Source organism: Pelobates fuscus, chromosome 11 (assembly GCF_036172605.1).
Source record: "Pelobates fuscus isolate aPelFus1 chromosome 11, aPelFus1.pri, whole genome shotgun sequence".
NCBI classification, from domain to species: Eukaryota; Metazoa; Chordata; class Amphibia; order Anura; family Pelobatidae; genus Pelobates; species Pelobates fuscus.
In genome coordinates, this window is record NC_086327.1 from 108,726,384 (window position 1) to 108,744,703 (window position 18,320).

The 18,320-nt window shown below is 40.1% G+C and overlaps 1 protein-coding gene across 1 annotated transcript in view; it reads right to left on the minus strand.

Annotated features, from left to right (window-relative positions):
• Positions 1–18,320, minus strand: part of CFAP74 (cilia and flagella associated protein 74) — a 106,720-nt gene that overhangs the window by 17,821 nt on the left and 70,579 nt on the right. Inside the window, exons 28-33 of the mRNA XM_063436679.1 lie at positions 14,377–14,549; positions 10,799–10,933; positions 9,548–9,657; positions 6,106–6,161; positions 3,826–3,945; positions 641–796 (exon numbers count right to left, since the gene is read on the minus strand). Of these exons, the coding sequence (XP_063292749.1) occupies positions 641–796; positions 3,826–3,945; positions 6,106–6,161; positions 9,548–9,657; positions 10,799–10,933; positions 14,377–14,549 (750 nt within the window). The remainder of the gene's footprint in view (positions 1–640; positions 797–3,825; positions 3,946–6,105; positions 6,162–9,547; positions 9,658–10,798; positions 10,934–14,376; positions 14,550–18,320) is intronic.

Genomic DNA, 18,320 nt, shown 5'->3' on the forward strand with positions numbered 1-18,320 from the left:
AACCAGAGAGTGTAATGTCCCACTCCCTGGTCACAGGCAAGAGGCAGGTAGGGAAGTATAAAATGAAGATATATATTTTTTTATAGCCCCTATCCCACCCACATATTTATATATACACACCAAATCAAACACACACACACACACACTGAATCCACTTTACAAACACACACACTGCATCCATTGTACACAGACTGCATCCACTAAACAAGCACTGTATCCACCACACACATTATCCACTACATGCCCACTGCATCAACTACACTCACTGTATCCACTACACACACTGTGCACACTGCATGCACTATACACACACCCTCTGCTTGCACTACACACACTCGACATCCACTATAAACACAAACACACAACATCCTTATGTGACATGAGGATGGGCCACAGACCTTGAGCTGTGTTAGGGGTCTCAACATTTCTGATGGCAGCCCTGTTAAAGGTGGACCCATGGCTTTAGTTAAATCACTCAAATAAGGTTTGAGATAGGACAGTGGGAATGATGCCCATAGCTTACTAGATCCATAACTATTGTGGTTATGGTGCTCGGACTGCTCCATTAAATTAAAATCAAATACATTTAAACATGTATACAGATTCACATTTTTATCTTAACAAATTAAAAGATATTTACCTGAAATGTTGATGTGATACTGTCTTTAGCTAAAACATATCCCATATTCAGAATTCCTCCTTCCACGGAACAGGACAGAGATGGTGTAAGACCTTTCCCTTTAATCCTAAGTGTCAGAGTCGCGTGCCGAGTGCGGACTTCAAGGTTTTCAAAGAACTGAGAGACATGAAAAATGTGATACATCTCATACAGAAAGAAAAGTTTATAGATACAATATTTACGTCAGGGTTAAACAAATCCTAGAGTAACCCCTTGGAGTAACTGGCCCTAGGTTGGTTACCACTCAAGTGCATCACATTGCTCTGTTCCTCATTGTTGCTAATGACACATATAATAGATGTGGAGTGTAGGCAGTGCCCAATTAGTACAGTTTATATTCTGCACTGGCTCAGTATTCTAATCGAGAGCGTGTGTAAGTGCCTTTGTGATAGTTTTGTGGATATTTGTTGAAAAATGTACTATGAGGGTTCACGTGGTTACTGCATGTTTGTGTATGTGTAACGAAAATATACCCCAACACGCAGGATTTTAACTAAACAGAAGACAACACAGAGGGGAGATTTGTCTACCGGATCTTAGAGTGGCCGGACTCGAAGTATATAGGAGAAGTACAGAGTCAGGAGCGATCCGAGGTCAAGGGCACAAAGAAACTGCGTAAACTAGGACTAGCCGGGGTCTGGTACACAGTAAACAGCAAGCCAGCAAACAGAACAGATAAGGATAAAGAGATAACGTAGTCAGAAAACAAAGCCAAGGTCAAGTACGAAGGAACACAACCAGGGCCGTCTTTAACGCGGGGCAAACGGGGCAGCTGCCCCGGGCCCAGTTGCTCCTGGGGGGCCCAGAGCAGCTGCCCCGTGGGCCCCGCGATTTGCGCAACCCCCCTTGGACCCGGCGGTGCGGCTGCACAGAGCCGCACCGGCCCGCACGCTGAGGAGGCTCCCCGGGTGGCTCATGCACTAAAGGCCACCCGGAGAGCATGTGTGAGCAGGGGCCCGGTCTGGCGCTGTGACGCTTAAACAGCGCGACCGGGCCCCTTCCTGTACCGGCTGGGAGGACGTGACGTCACTTCCTCACGACGGAGAGCACAGCCGCGCGGGAGGAGAATGGCATGGAGGGGAGTTTCAGAGGAGAACTCCCATCTGCCTCAGCCTGCCACTGGACCCCAGGGAAACCACCCAACAGGAAAAGGTACGAACCTGGAGGGTGGCTAAATGTATGCTTGTGTGTAAGTATGTCTGTGTGTGTCAGTATGTGTGTGTGTGTGTCAGTAGGCCTGTGTGTGTCGGTATGTCTGTCTATGTGTATGTCAGTATGCATGTGTGTGTGTGTCAATACTTCTGTCAGTGTATGTGTCTGTGTGTGTATGTCTGCCTGTATGTGTCTGTGTGTCAGTATATCTGTCAGTGTATGTGTCTGTGTGTGTATGTATGTCTGTCTGTGTGTGTGTCAATGTATGTGTCTGTGTGTGTCAGTATATCTGTCAGTGTATGTGTCTGTGTGTGTATGTATGTCTCTGTGTGTGTGTGTGTGTGTGTCAATACGTCTGTCAGTGTATGTGTCTGTGTGTGTCAGTATATCTGTCAGTGTATGTGCCTGTGTGTGTATGTATGTCTGTGTGTGTGTGTCAGTATGTCTGCCAGTATATATTTGTGTGTCAGTGTATGTGTGTGTCAGTATGTATCTGTGAATGTTTTAATGTCTGTCTGTGTGTATGTGCCAGTACGTCTGTCTATGTGTATGTCAGTATGCCTGTGTGTGTGTGTCAGTATGCCTGTGTGTGTGTCAGTATGCCTGTGTGTGTGTCAATACGTCTGTCAGTGTATGTGTCTGTGTGTGTCAGTATATCTGTCAGTATGTCTGCCAGTGTATGTGTCTGTGTGTGTATGTATGTCTGTGTGTGTGTGTCAGTATGTCTGCCAGTATATATTTGTGTGTCAGTGTGTATCTGTGAATGTTTTAATGTCTGTATGTGCCAGTACGTCTGTCAGTGTGATTGCGCATTGGGTGTAATTGGGGGGGAGGGATAGGAGGGGCAGGGCCCAGGGGCCCCAAGAAAATGCATTGCCCAGGGTCCTAATCATATTATAGACGGCCCTGAACACAACTGAATACAACAAGCGCTAAAGGGAACTGAAACAGAAACCACGATAGGGCAAGGAACTAAGGGAAAGAGGTGAGTATATATATCTAAACATCTATTTTGATTGGTCCCTGTCACATCCACGCCCCCAAAAGGTAAGTGTATGGGGAGTGTGGCATGACAGGGACCAATGGGAGGCCTTTGCCAATTTAGGCTCCCACTGTCCCTTTAAGAGCGCGCCCGAGACCCGCGGCGCGCTCTTAGAGTCAGGCGGGACACGTGACCGCTTCTCGCGGTCACTGCCCGCCTTCCTGTTGTAGCCGTCAGATGAGCCGCGCGCGGCTTGAACAGAGGACCCCGGCCGGCCCCTGGAAAGGGTAAGTACCGCTACAGTATGTATGATTATTTGGGGGCAGACTTCTATCTTTAATGCATATTAAATCCCCCATGAATAGACAACATTTATTAGAAAACCTTTATCCATCCAGGTTGTAATATGTGATCACGTCTATGATGATACATATGTAGTGTTTTCTTGTTAATGTCATTTTATTGTTGTATAATTTACTGTAACCTATGCAGTATAATTTGTAATTATGTGATGTTAATGTATTATAATGTACTGTATCACAACTTAATTAGTTGCTAATCTATGTAATGTGCTCTGGATATGGGTGATATAAAATAATTAAAACAATAATAGTTAAAGAAATGTATATATTTGTCATGGCCAAATGCAATTAAACACCATTGTACGGATGAGAATTATGAAGAATTACAGAGGGAACTAAATTTTTTTGTCTATAACAGAACAGCTGGATAATTAGGGGAGCTGGAGTAATTGTGTCGCGTTTGTCTATTTTTGTTCTAAAACATGTTATTTCTTTTGTAATTCACCTCAATTCTACGCATATTGAATTGACCTGCATGTTATGTTACATAAACAAATGAATTAGAGTCATTGGTGTTTGGTTTCATTATCGTCTCTGCATTATTAATATTAACCTGGAGAACGTACCTCAATAACCTGGAAGCCATGATTATCATTTCATTACAGGAAAAGACAAATGATAGGACGAGCAATAATAAGCTAAGCACTTACGGTCTCATTTTCATCAGGCGAAAAAGCAATGATGAGCAAACAAGTGGCCCCAGGTTCCATTATATTAACAGGATTTAATAACGCAAAAGGGCCATTTGGGTTCAGAATGGAAAAACCCACCTGGAAAATGAGTCAAGGAAACGATCTTCTATAAACCAGGACACATTAATATTGCTTTGTTCTCTGGAGAATAGTTTATTTGCTAGTTTATTTCTGAAAGGGTTTATTTTCATGAACCATTAGAAAATGACCATTGTAGATAGAATGTATTTCACCGTTATCAGTTTAATGCATACCGTAAGAGGCAATTAGAACCTTACAATTTGGAGATATATACAGGTTTTCAAATGCAACACGGTTTGGTTGGTAAAGTTGCACCATGCATTAAAAGCTGTAATGCACAGTGGGGGTAGCACTCCTGGGTAGCAGGAATTCAAACTGAATTTAAAATTTAAGGTCATTTTAACTAAACTGGTAAAATTATCTTAGTAAGCAGTGCTTTCAGTTTGAAATTCACTTTGAATTCTCACTTTAGTAAATAAAACTTTAAATAAAGAGGGGCATATTTAAGGACAGCAGTCTGAAATGTTAATGTAGCAGTCTTAAGTGTAACACCCTCCAATTTCTAGATGAAAAGACAGGTTTAACCACTGCCCCTAGCCATATGCCCAATTAAAAAAAAAATTAAAAAATAATTAAGAAGCTTTTTTTATGGGAATCAATTACCTCTCGGAATTCTGAAAACATTCATATTTAGATTTGACGGACAGACGGATAGATTGGAAGGACAGACAGATGGATAGGGTATATGTCAGATTCCTGATAATCACTACAATGATGTGGGGGGCATTTAACACTGTCCCAATCAGATTTGTTTTATAAAACAGAAATCATGAGGTTTATTCAATAAACAGAATTTTTGTTAACAACATTTAAGGGACTGTATGGTTGTGGAGAAATGGATAGGAGTATGGCTCTGTGGAGCAACATGACCTTTATATCTGGGCTATATGGTGATGGAGCAACCCATTGTACAGCGCTATGGAATTTGTTGGCGCTTTATAAATATTAATAATAATATAGATGATTAAAATATAGTCTGTGAAATATTGCATAGGTTACACCCCTGGTGGTAGGGGGTAGTTGAGCAACATAAGAGGTGACTATTAGACACATGGTCCTGAATGCATTAATCTATTAAGAATACTTTATCTATCTATCTGGGTTTTAGGCTAGAGCAGGGGTAGGCAACCTACGGCACTAGTGCCATGTACGGCACTTGAGGTGTCTTTCCACGGCACTCAAGGCTACTAGAGCCAAACAGGCTCTGGCTTATCAGGCGTCTTAGTGAAACTTCAGATATCTGCTAATATGAAAAGGTGGTGAAGGAAAATCCTCAATTCATATATTGCAGAACATAGAGGAAGTGATCTCAGATCACTTCCTCCCAGCACTTGTGAATGAGAATCCACAGTGTAGTAGAGCAGCCTGCAGCTGCTATTGCAGCTCCTGTCCTTGACCTGTACATGGCCAGCCTGGTCTCCATTGGAACCCAGGGAAGCCACCCACACTGCTAGATATACACAGACCTGCAGAATAAGTCTCCCCTCATACAAATAATACAAACAGCCCACACACAAACATACGCACAATCCCCACTAACGCAACACCACTTACAATCCACACACATGCACACAATCCAACATGCAGCCTCTCACATGCAATACCCCAAACTACCAAACACACAATGTGACATATCCATCCACACACAATTCCACAAACAGCCCTCATACACAGCCCACATTCATATGTATCATACACGATACCACAAACTACTAATGCACATATACAATATAATAGCTCATATACGCACAAATACAACGATACAAAGCAATTACAGTAAAAATAACACAAGCAGAATACGGCAGCATACACACCTCAATTTAAAAAAATAGGATCGGCACGCTACGGGACATCACAATCCTATATCGGCACAGTGCTGCTAAAAGGTTGCCTACCCCTGGGCTAGAGGATCAATTTAAATAAATGAATCAGTGAATTATTTCTAGTAAAATAACAGATCACACAACAAAAGGAAGGCATGAACGTGTCGAGTAAACCTGAAGCACAAAGTAAATAAAAATTAACTTTTATAGAAAATGTAACGGCGCCTTATTAAAATCATTAGCGGTAGTCTTTCCAAAGTAATATTTTACAATCATGATGATGAGATAACAGAATACAGATCTAGTGAAGACAATGTATTTCTATTAAGGATACTTCCAGACGCTCTAGGGAAATGTTTTGTAATGTTACTCTTTTCACAACACGCTGACCTGAAATAACAAAAAAACAATCAATAAACAGCAAACAAGTTACAGGATAAATCAGAACGCAATTATAAATGTGCTGTGCATGGGAAGATATCTTGGAAGAATCCTCTGCTCGACAAAAAGAACGCTGGCATACATCTGAAGTTTGCCAGAGGCCAGCTGGATCTTGAAAAAGTATACTGAGGATAAATGCAAAAACATTTTTTTTAAAGAAATTTCTTTTTTGGTTAGATGCTTTCTAACAATAAAAAAAACATTAATTCTGACCACGAAGCATATTGGTGGGAATATAATATCTTTCAGCCCTAGATGGTTGCAGCCAACCATGATTTCTGGGTAACCAGCAACCTCTACAGGATGATATCATGTAGTACAACAAAAACCTTAAACAAACACGTTAATCTAGAACACTTTGCAGAGCAAAATATATTTTAAATGATTTAAATGCATGTGTAGGTGCAGTAGTTTTGTGAAGAAGAATGGGTTAAAATACCACCACACTTATGTGGACATTGATCACCAGGTAAAGGAAAGATGTGGTTAAAGTCATCGTTGCTAGGGAGGTGCCTCCAGTTTATCAATAGGGTTAAATATTTTCCCAACAAAGACTTATGGGGTTATTTACTAAAGTCTGAATGGAATTGGTACCCCTAGTCCCCCAATAGGGTAGGGAGGAAGAGGGAGTTGCCTTTCCAGTAATTGGGTGGGGAGGGGGGTGGGCAGTGGCATGCCTAATCCCCCTTCCCTCCCCCCCCCCCCATTGTTTCTTTTTGAGGATTTTGCCCCGTTAAATATTATAATTAGGGCTGCCACTAAGGGGGGGCTGGGGCTGACACCAGGTTTCTTCTCTTATATTAAAATAGTCCTTACCCAATAAGCACAGGTAGAAGCAGGGGGGGCATTACGATGACCCTTTATCTTTTATTAAAGAGCCCTCACTGACTGCCCACAGTGGGGGTCAAGAGGGTGGACAGTGATCTGTTTACCACCCAATAGTATTTTCAGTGGCTCAACGGAGATCAGAGCAAGATGCTGTTATTTACTGCAACACTGGAAGACACAGAAAAAAATATATGGGGTGCCCTGGACTCCAATAATCCCAGGTAGGGCACAACGTGGTGTCGCAATTAAAAACTAGTTTGTCCCCAAGGCACCATGTGGGACTATACATTCCCTATACAGGGGATAGGCTGACCATGAAAGTACTGTCCCTAACACACATGGGACCCAAGTATATTCCTTGCACATGCTGAATAATATTCCTTGTTTTACTTATGCTAGTTATGTTTTTCTTATTAATGTCCTACTTACTGAGACAGCCGATACAAGTATTGTGTTTACAGCAATGGGGGCTTCAGGGGCTCTAATTCTAATTCCCTAGTGTCTGATAGGCATTTTAGCCTGCACACTTGATAGTCCATCACTATACCTACCTTTAGAGGATACAACAGCCTGATAATTACCTGATCACACCGACACCAATGCTCTCTGTGACATTCCACTGACAGGTCCACTTAATATCTCACAATCCTGATTACCTGCAGCTCGAATATATAGCTATTACTGACCACTCATCTACTAACTCAAGCATGTTTACTAATAGCTCTCTTTCACAAAGGGCAGAATATTTTGTCTAAGCAAACCTGCATATATCTTGTGAACAAACCAAAATTCTGTTCTATGAAACGTTACACTCCTAAACTACAGATATATATATATATAAAAATGTGCATGCACACCCAAATACCCAGAATGTAAAGCTTGTTATGTAGCCAGAGGATTGCCGTTGGGGTACCTCAAGCTTGTATGTAAACCTCCTATGCACTGCAAAAATAAAGAATTACAAAAAAAAACAACAAAAAAACTAGTTTGTAACTAGCTATTAATGGCTCCCATTATACTCTGTGATATTTGTTATCAGTAAAATCAATCGGAAGTGAAGTCTTTAATCGTGATAATATGCAGATGGGAAACAGACTATACAAAGGTTAGTGACAGCAATTTTAGAGAGTTACAGTCCATCAGAAAAACTAACTAACAATATTGAAAACAAGCCCTAAATGTTCTAAACCAGCCCAAAGGTTTCATTAACTCTTCTCGGAGAAGCAAAACACAAAATGTAAAATGTAGATGACACCCTGTTTGAAGATTTGAATTCACAAATCATCTACAAAATAAATAGTCACACCTGATTGCAAATATTGCCAGTTTACAAATCAGTATGTTCAGATCTACCCATGTTGTTTCGAAAATGAATATAATTTCAGCGTACTAAGCCAAGAAAATCTGAAAGTTAAGTATGTTTTTCTTATTTATTGCAAAATTCAAACAACCGAGATGTAAAATAAGATCAATTTTCCAGTATTAGGTACCATGCACATATTTAAAATGCCTGCCACTTTTACACAAGTCCATCACCCAAATACTGGTTAAGGCAGGTGTGTGGACCATTAAATCTCAATATTCCATTATTTGTCATAACAGAACAGATAAAGACAAAACACGAAATATAACAAACCGAGTCGGCAGTGAAATTATCAGGGTAATATATACACAAATTATTTGTCCTCAGCTGTAGCAGTTCATTTGCACATGGATACAGATGACAAAAGCCGCAAACTGCATCGGTGATAAGAGAATAACTGCCATTTTCTCACAGTTATTGTTTATGTTTAGACACCTATTTGCCATGAGCAAACCATTAGTTATGTGTATTTTGTCACATAATGTTTAGATGTCTAATAATTATAAGACTGTCGGGGTACCGCCATCATTATGGGATATCATGTAACAAAGAAGTGTTTTCATTCACAAGTCATTGTTTCCAATTAAATTTCAAAGACACTATGACATTTTCTCACATTTCTCCAGGCAATACTCCTCTAGTTATTTTCAATGGTAAGCCTGGGGTATTTCTTTTCAAATATGCCTTCTTCTCCATTCTAATGTACATTAGATTCAGATAAATTAATAATTGTGTCAACTCTCATCTTTTACTGCATCATCTTCTATTGGGAGGTGACACAATCCAATTACACATGTAGGTGTTAATGTCATGGCCTGTAGTTGAGCAAACTATTTTTGTTGACATAATTAACAAGGAATTTCATTTTCGATGACGTCTGTCACAAGGTACATGGCAAATCAGTAGCATCTCATTTACAAAATAATGACACCTTTGGGGTAATTAGAACATAACCTAGGTGTTTATTGCAATATTTGATAGGGATAATTATTGTAACAGAGTAATTTTAATTAATGTTCCTTACAAAATGCCAGTAGCATGTAACCTTTTCAGTGTTAATTAAATGTAATATTAATAAGACTAGTTTAAAAGAATGAAAAGTCCATTGTTAATGAGCTTGTAGTTTGCTCACAAGACATATTACCTGTTGCAATTTCTCCAAAGTTGACAAGGTGCCTGCCATTATTGGAGGTGACAATCAATGGAGGGGCTATGGCAGGGCAGTGTAGCTCAATGAGCAGGGTGTTGTATGGGCTGAAAAATAAAGCAGAAGTATAATTAGAAGATGCAGGAAAGGATGCGTGTGAGAGATAGTATGTATGTATGGTTTTAGGCACTATGTGGTGCTATGTGTAAGCTTATGAACAAATACCAAAGATTCAGAATACTATTGGAGCGAAGAATGTTCTTAATTAAAGGGGAACTGTCGCTTCCCAGGAAATGGCACCGATAATTTAATTAAATATTGAAGATCATGTGTGCTTCATTTTCTTTTAAATGTTACATTAAAGATTTAGCAAATTACATTACGATCCAGTTCAGTCCCGGCACAGCCGGGGCACACAATGCAAATGATGAGGGGAAATAGAAACATTGTTTCTTCTTTTCTCTTTGCTGACTGCCAGGTGCAAAGGACAGAGCTTCTAACAATGATGGACAGGGGGTTAAAGATTTAGGCGTCCAGGTACAGGATAAAGAGATTGATTCCTACATTTAACGTTATAACTTTTAAGCATTATGTACACATATTATATATTTATATACACACACACACACACACACACACACACTACATAAATCATATTCCTGGTTTCAGAGATTCATCTGTGAAATTAAGCACATGACAGCCAAACTTCGTAACTCTATTGCAAGTCTAATGGGACCTATGGCTGGTCTAGTTTGGAGGTGCATGACATAACCTACAGACCCTCCATTTTTTCCCCTCCCATCCTCCTCTATCATTCATCATTACCCATCAGGTGCCCTATTTTTCATCTATCCCTTTATCAATTTACTTTGTCATAAAATAAATCCATTCTAACAACACATTCTACCCTCTCTTGCTCCTCTGCTTCTCCAAATATATATATTTTTTATAATGCATATCTTATGTATTTTCTACCTCCATTCACCTCTTTTATTTTTATAAAATGAATAATTTTTCAACATCTCAGAATTCTCACCCTTCCTAATAAATTTCAAATCAAACTAGAATCGATCATTCAATTTTATTAACACCTGAAAAAATATATTCAATAACAGCTGAAACAGATCTACAGATGTACTATTCCTGCTTAAAGGGGGCTTTCTTCATCACATTATAATACATTGTCTCCATCAAATTCCTGTGACCTCTTGTAGACAAGTACTAACCAGTAGTGTTGTAGAATTTTACCTGAATTTTAGGTCCTTATGATCCTCCTTTTTGCTAACGTCACAGCTGGCAATAAAGCATGGCAGAACATACTTCTCACACTTGCCTGTAAACCTTCGATAGATAGACGCTTGAGCTGCCAGATATTCTTCAGACCTGCAATTCATTAGAAGCACAATAGTTTGAGATGGTCTACGGTACCCTTTATCATAGAACCCAATTTGGGTAAACCTATCATGGATTGATGCATTGCTTTCTTCAGAGATGTATTAAAGTTTGATGGCAGAAAATAGTGCAGCCCGGGTCCAACGTTTGAAAAGTGAAACAACTCAAATAAGAATTCCGTAGGTTTCCCCACAGTTCTTTCTTCTCCACATTTGGGAATGGGTGAAATAGACATAGATATGAAACTTTAAAATATAGGATAATGGAGAGGCAAATGAAAGCAAATAAACTGATGGAAGAGATATAAGTTGAGAGAAATAAATTGAAAGCAGAGTAAAATTATGAAAGTAAGAAGAGAAAGAGAGACACGGAGAAGAAACAAAAGACAAGGACAGAAATAGTGTAATCAGGGAGAAGACCTCTATAGGAGTGAATGGAAAGGAGTCTAGAATAAAAAAAAAAAAAAAAAAAAAAACTAAAATACCAGACTAGGAATAGATGTATGGGGAGAAATAGAAGAACATAAGCTGATACCAGAGAAAATAGAAAATTGGTAACGGGAATAGTGAGAGTTCAAAGGAGACTGGGGACATTTTGAGAAAATCTGTTTGACTATAGAGAATAATAAATAAATTAGACTGTAGAGACTTGATCCAAGTGACAAAGAAAAAAGCTAATGGAGAAAGAAGTGAGGAGAACTATGGCCGCTTTCCTTTCTCGCCTTGTCTACAGTAATACGCTTCATTGGCTTCTTGTAAGATATAGGACGTGATTTAAGATCCGGATACTTACAAATCTCTACACAATGCTGCTCCGACCTACTAATCCTTACTAATACACAAATATGTCCCATCTATGTCCCTACGCTCTGCCGGAGACCTACGTCTAACCTCTGTTCGTACTCCTACCTATGATGCTCACCTTAAAGACTTCTCGAGGCCTGCACCATTCCTATGGAACGCCCTTCCCTTCTCAGTTAGACTCTCACCCAGTCTCTATTATATTAAAAAAATCTTTAAAAACATACTTCTTTAGGAAAGCATATCAATTAAACTGTGCACAGCTTTCCCTCCCCACACCCTAATTCCTCTCCTGAAACGATCATCAAAACAAAACACTAAGCCCACAATGAATACTATCCTAGCAACCTACTTTTTTACCCTACTACCATACCCTTTCTTTTTGTGTCACTTTACCCCACTCCGTCTAGCATGTAAGCTAATTGAGCAGGGCCCCCATCCCCTCTGTTACTATGTGTCCAACTCGTCTGGTTAAAAATATGTGTCTGTTAGTCCACCCATTGTACAGCACTGCAGAACTTGTTGGCGCTTTATAAATAATAATAATAATAATAATAATAATAGACAAACGATAGGTGTCACTGTGTCATCCGAGCACTGTATTTATTTACATGTATTAATGCATAGAGTTAGGGATCCATTCATTTAACAGTGTTTCCCAGTGAAGTGATATACTAGTTTTCAAATAATTGGGTTGAGGAATTATTTTTTTCATTACAGCTATGTTTGTCTAGATTTTTCAATTCTTTTGTTAATGTGCCAAAATAAATTAGAATTGTAGCATATTCTTCTGCACAGATCAGTGTATGGGACCAGTCTTTATTGGGAACTGGAATATATTATCTGTTGGCTTCTTATGAAGCAGGCATTAAATTGGTGCCTGGGGAGATTTAGTGATGTGACCAGATACAAGTATACTCCTTTAAAATTTGCCAGTTAAATAAAAATGTTTCGATATAAAGCCAACAGTGTGCAAAGGACGCTTCAAAGTGTAAATAATCAGCGAGCAGCTCTCTTATGTTAGCGCTCTGCTAGTTTATACGCGTTTTAACTTGTAATTCACTTTTTTACACCTACAATATATATTGTCACAAAATACAAATACTACCAGTGATGAACATATTTCTTGTCATAGAGTTCAGTTCTTAATTCAGCTTTGCTTTCTATTCGAGTGAAATTTAAATTCATTTTGAGAACAACCCCATTTTTCAAAGTAAATGAATGTGCTAAAATGAATCACCTGTAACACCATACTAGAATAATTTGCAAATGATTTAACCGCATTTCATTGGTGTTTAAATGGTATGTTTTATTACACAGAATTCCTTTTCTTCCCCTTAACATTCATCACTGCCAGCTCCTTCATCCATTTCAAACATTTAAATAGATGCAGCAATAACCTGTAAACATTTTTCATTTTCAAAGGCAGCTGCCCCGTGCAGTTTAAAAATAAAACTTAATCTGCAGTTGTGTCATTCACTCTTAGATTGTAAACCTGTGATCAATGTAATAATGCCAATGAAGAGTTCATACACCACCATATTTGACACTGCCAGCGGAGTCAGGTGTGAGGTTTATGAGATAGAATCATGGATATCTATATAAAATGGAAGGGAATTATGGGAAATGTAGCGTGACAAGAGAAGGAGAACTGTGGATGCATACTCCTGGGAGAATACAGTGAAAGAGTCTGATAAATTAGGACAGTGTGTATTCAACAAGACATCAAGTGTTACACTCCAACCACTTCTGCTTTTAGGAGTGGGCATGGAGAAAGCAATCTGTATGTGCAGTGTTTCAGTTTGGGGTGTAGTTACACCTCCGGTACCTGTCACTTAATCAGCCCAGAACTCTGAATAGCTCGACTGACTAATGTGAAATCTGTGCAAAATATATGTCCATCACTAGCACACACAGCTCGATGTAGACCGACAAATTCAGCTTTTTCTCATGTCGGGACAGCTGTGGGCGTGTTGGCACAGCGAAGCCTAAAAGACTGTGACTACAGCTTGTACGCACACTGTGCAAAGAATTAGCTTTTCCTAATGTGTCCCCTACCAGCCCTCCCCATCATCCTACATGATCTTTTGTAGTACAAGATATTTTTACCCTACTTTTACTTACCGTCTTTGACCACCCAACACTCCCTACCTAAATAAAATATATGTGCCGTGCATGCACGCAAAGTTCAACAATGCTTCTCTATGAGAAGTATTTTACTGGACTTCATGCTGGAAGAAGATGATGTTACATGAGAAGGATGAAGGTGTGGAAAGGACCGTAATGTTATTTCAGTCAATAAAGGAGGAGACCATATTTAAAAGAAGAACAACTACCACAACAAAAGGACATTAAATTAGAGGGGCAAAGGTTTAAAAATAATATCAGGAAGAATTACTTTACTGAGAGGGTAGTGGTTGCATGGAACAGCCTTCCAGCTGAAGTGGTAGAGGTTAACACAGTAAAAGAGTTTAAGCATGTGTGGGATAGGCATAAGGCTATTCTAACTATAAGATAAGGCCAGAGACTAATGAAAGTATTTAGAAAATTGGGCAGACTAGATGGCCAAATGGTTCTCATCTGCCATCACATTCTATGTTTCTATATTTCTATATTTCAGTCATCGATTCTTACTCAGGTTTTATGTCTTCTACTTTAGGCAGGTCCATGGGAGCAGATTCAGAAGGTTTAAGGATCTTTGGTGACTGCTTGGCAGAAGTCATTTGTTTTTTTCTCTCTCTCTTGGGGGATGAAGTTTGTTTCCTTTTTTCTGTGTTTGTAAATGGCTCTTTAGTATCCTTTTTGCTCTAAAACAACGATAAAAAACATTATTAAATTATTCATTTAGTAAAAGTGAAGAAAAAAATGGCAACATTCCTGCATAATGATGGACAATGTTTGTTTGGTGAGACATAAAGTAGCTTTTGAAAGTTATATGGTTGTAACATTGTCTACAGTTTAATAATAAAAAGGATCCTAACTGACTCGTCAGAAAAGTTGGGATAAATGTTATTTTTTAAATTTAACTTTGTAGCTGCAGAGCCACAGCACTTCGCAAATTTTAGTGAACCCGTTTTGTGGGTGCACTCCACCTGTTTGTTAAGCATTCATTTTATTGACTTATTTGACCAAAAGAGAGAATTTTAAACCCTTCTTGCACAACAAACCTTTAACCTCTTTTTTTTTTTTAATTAAATCAGCAGTGTCTAAAAATGTCTGCATTAATAAATGCACAATTCATGAACTGGAATCAGTAAAATATAGACATTGCACTTAAACCCATTTCATGACTGAGGTTACTATTATAAAAAAATGTTTTTTAAATGTTCTGCAGAGTTCTACGACAAAATGAAATTACAGGCAAGTTGACTTAGGAGAAATTATACACATAATACTGAAATTAAATATACGTATAGCTACATAGTGCAGGAGAATTGAGTGCACTGATCTGAGAATCTTACACTCTAGAGGGAAATGGTAGACAAAAGGTAAGGAAAATGCTTGGAAAATGAGAATTATGTTGTGATTGATGATTGATTAGAGATATGCTATGCCTAATGTGGAATTCTGGTAAGGGGATGGGGCACAGGAATGAATAAAGCAGATTATTAGCAGCGGCAAGATTCTCTGAGTTTGTTGGATTTTACTCTGTGGAATGGGTTAGAGTCTTAAAAAGTGAGGGAAAGAATTTGCAGAGACAGGATGCTGCAGAGGAGGTTTTGTACAGCAAAACAAATAATTGGAAAAAATAAGAGTGTGGACTGGAAACTATTTGTAGAGTGGAAAACAGGGGGTGCAGTGTTAGCAGGAAATCTGACGGTTTAATTTAAAACCTTGATTCTGAAAGTTGTGGGGCTGTACAGGTAAATGTTACCAACTCAGGTAGTACAAAATCTGCAGGAAACTCATTCGTTAATCTAACGTGGATGTTATGACAGTAGTTTAGCAATGTAGTTGTATATTCTCCACGATTAACCGGTGAATGGATGGAAAACGGTATGGCTTTTTTCATAGAATTTTAGCAAATTCAGTAAATAATGGTAATAGCTTTAAAATTTGCAAGAAAATCTCTCTATATTTTTTCTGCTTTTCAGTTTAAAATCTGCAATGTGATTGTCACATTGTAACACAACCCGCTGTTTAGTGACGAAAATCTTAAGAGGGGGCAGGGCCGGGCCGCCGAGCTGAGCGGTCGCAGGACAGCTCGGCTCCTGCAAACAGGGTCACAAATAGCCTACAAACCTAAACTTTAGGGGAGAATCACCGGCGAATTACTGCGACCCTCGATGAAATCGGGCTGCCTGAGCTGAGGAGAGGCTTGCTCTCGAAGTTTTAGTCCCTCGGAGGATGGGGCCCGCTGCAACAGGCAGGACCTATGCTGGCGGTGAGTGAAGCGGACGGCCGCCGCAACGCTATCCTGCCCGACGGAGCCCGACACGCGTGAAAAGCCTGCGGACCCGGTCCTGTTCCCCCCCCACTGGACCGGGGGGGTGATCCCGGTCCAAGCTAAGCCAAGCCAGGCTAAACAACTCTCTGTGAAGCCGCCGACATGCAGCCGGAGACCCGCACACAAGATGGCGGGGACCATGTGCGCATTACATGCAACCTCGAGCACAGGTCTACCAGCAGCCATCACTTACTCCTGCACACGGGGCGATACCAAGCAAAGGCCCACACACCCGGAGACACCCCTGGCATCTGAGGCACACCAATTACCACACCTGTGGATATCGCTGTCGAGAGACCCGCTCACTCTTCATCTGAGCTGGGCGCTCACAGGGAGGAACTCCCCCCCCCACAGCCTGCCATACATCCAGGGAGAAGCCTGGGATCCGGCGGAACCCTGGGCCCACGGACCTGATGATGGGCCCAATGGCAAAGGGCGCGAGCACCTATACAGGCCTCAGGCTGAAGACAAGCGGCCCTCGAACGCAGAGAAGCCACCACAAGGAACATGGCGCTGCAACACCTGCCCACAGCGACCGCCAGAGGAACCGGGGTACCGAACATGCCTATCACTCAGTCTGACTTCACACTGAAGCAACAGCGACACTCCACCTGTATCTGCCGATACATACTTACATATATAGACATTCATCACTCCAGACCCACTCCTCTGTCCCTCTCATAAGCACAGTACATGCAGACCCCGGCGATGACCGAGCTTGTGGCAAGAAGACGCAGGCCTGCATACCAGCCTAGGACAAGGGAGTCACCCTCACCATCACCCGTAATGCGGCGAGGTACAGAAACCCAGCAACGGTCACGCACCGCACACACGACTGCAGGCTGGCACCGAAAACCTGCAAGACAGGAACCGGCATGGGTCGAAGGGGACTGGTCTGTGGACACATAATACCTTTTCTTTTTATCTTTCACTGCAAGGACTCTATCCAGTTCACGCACTGGTTAGCCAGAATATGCCATCCCTCACTGGTAATGAAAGGGATATTATAAAGAAGCTTGCTACCACTTATGTCTCCCTACTTACTGCATGGTATACTATTGTCTATGTTGAAGTGTTGCTGTTGCTAGCTAGACTAAAGTGATCTCATATAATTGCATGTCTCTAACTCGAATGTAACCCTACCGTTTTAATTTTACCCTGTCTCCCGCTACCTAGCATGTACAGCTCCGACTTAGTGGCAGTTCAGAGAGCATACTATCAGCTAACCGCATAATGTCATACCTACTAGCCGAACAAGCATGATTAGATAGGCATGCAGTAATAAGCTACTGCCATGTCATATATATCACGCATAAGCCTTGATTCTTGTGACATATATCTGTCTTAACTTATATGATGTTCCGCCTCTGGCTCTTCACATCATTATTTTTCTACCTTGACCTCACATACTACTTATTAACTATGCGCCTAAGTTTTGCATAGTCCACTGTTACTCTCTAATAGTCTATCAGAATAGGCATTGACAAGAACTACAACACGCTTTTGTTACACGATCCATTAACACAATTAAAAAATGAAGCATCATCAATCAGAAAATGTAATTTTTCAAGCTAACGATGTACTTCCCCTTTAATGTAATCCGTTATTGCATTTCCCTTTCTTTATTTCTGTACCCCATCTAATATGCTTCAATAAAAGAAAGATTGACAAAAAAAAAAAAAATCTTAAAAATACAAATTACGCGAGGGAAAACATTGACATTTGTTAATAAAATTATGAGCATCACAGGCAGGTGCAATTATTATTTCTGTAAAATTATAATTACTGTTTCCATAATGTTTCCTTAATTTTCTGCCAGCAGAAGAAGTGGCTCTATGTAAACCGAATGATGTCTCGAGATTGAAAAATAAACAGGCACTTATCATTTTTATGCAGTGAGCTGAAATTATTTACTATAGACTTCTCCTTAAAGGGACACTATAGTCACGAGAACAACTACAGCTTATTGAATTTGTTCTGGTGAGTAGAATCATTACCTTCAGGCTTTTTGCTGTAAACACAGTCTTTTCAGAGAAAATGCAGTGTTTACATTACAGCCTAGTGATAACTTCACTGGCCACTCCTCAGATGGCTGTTAGAGATCTTTCCTGGGTCGTGGCTGCCTAAAATG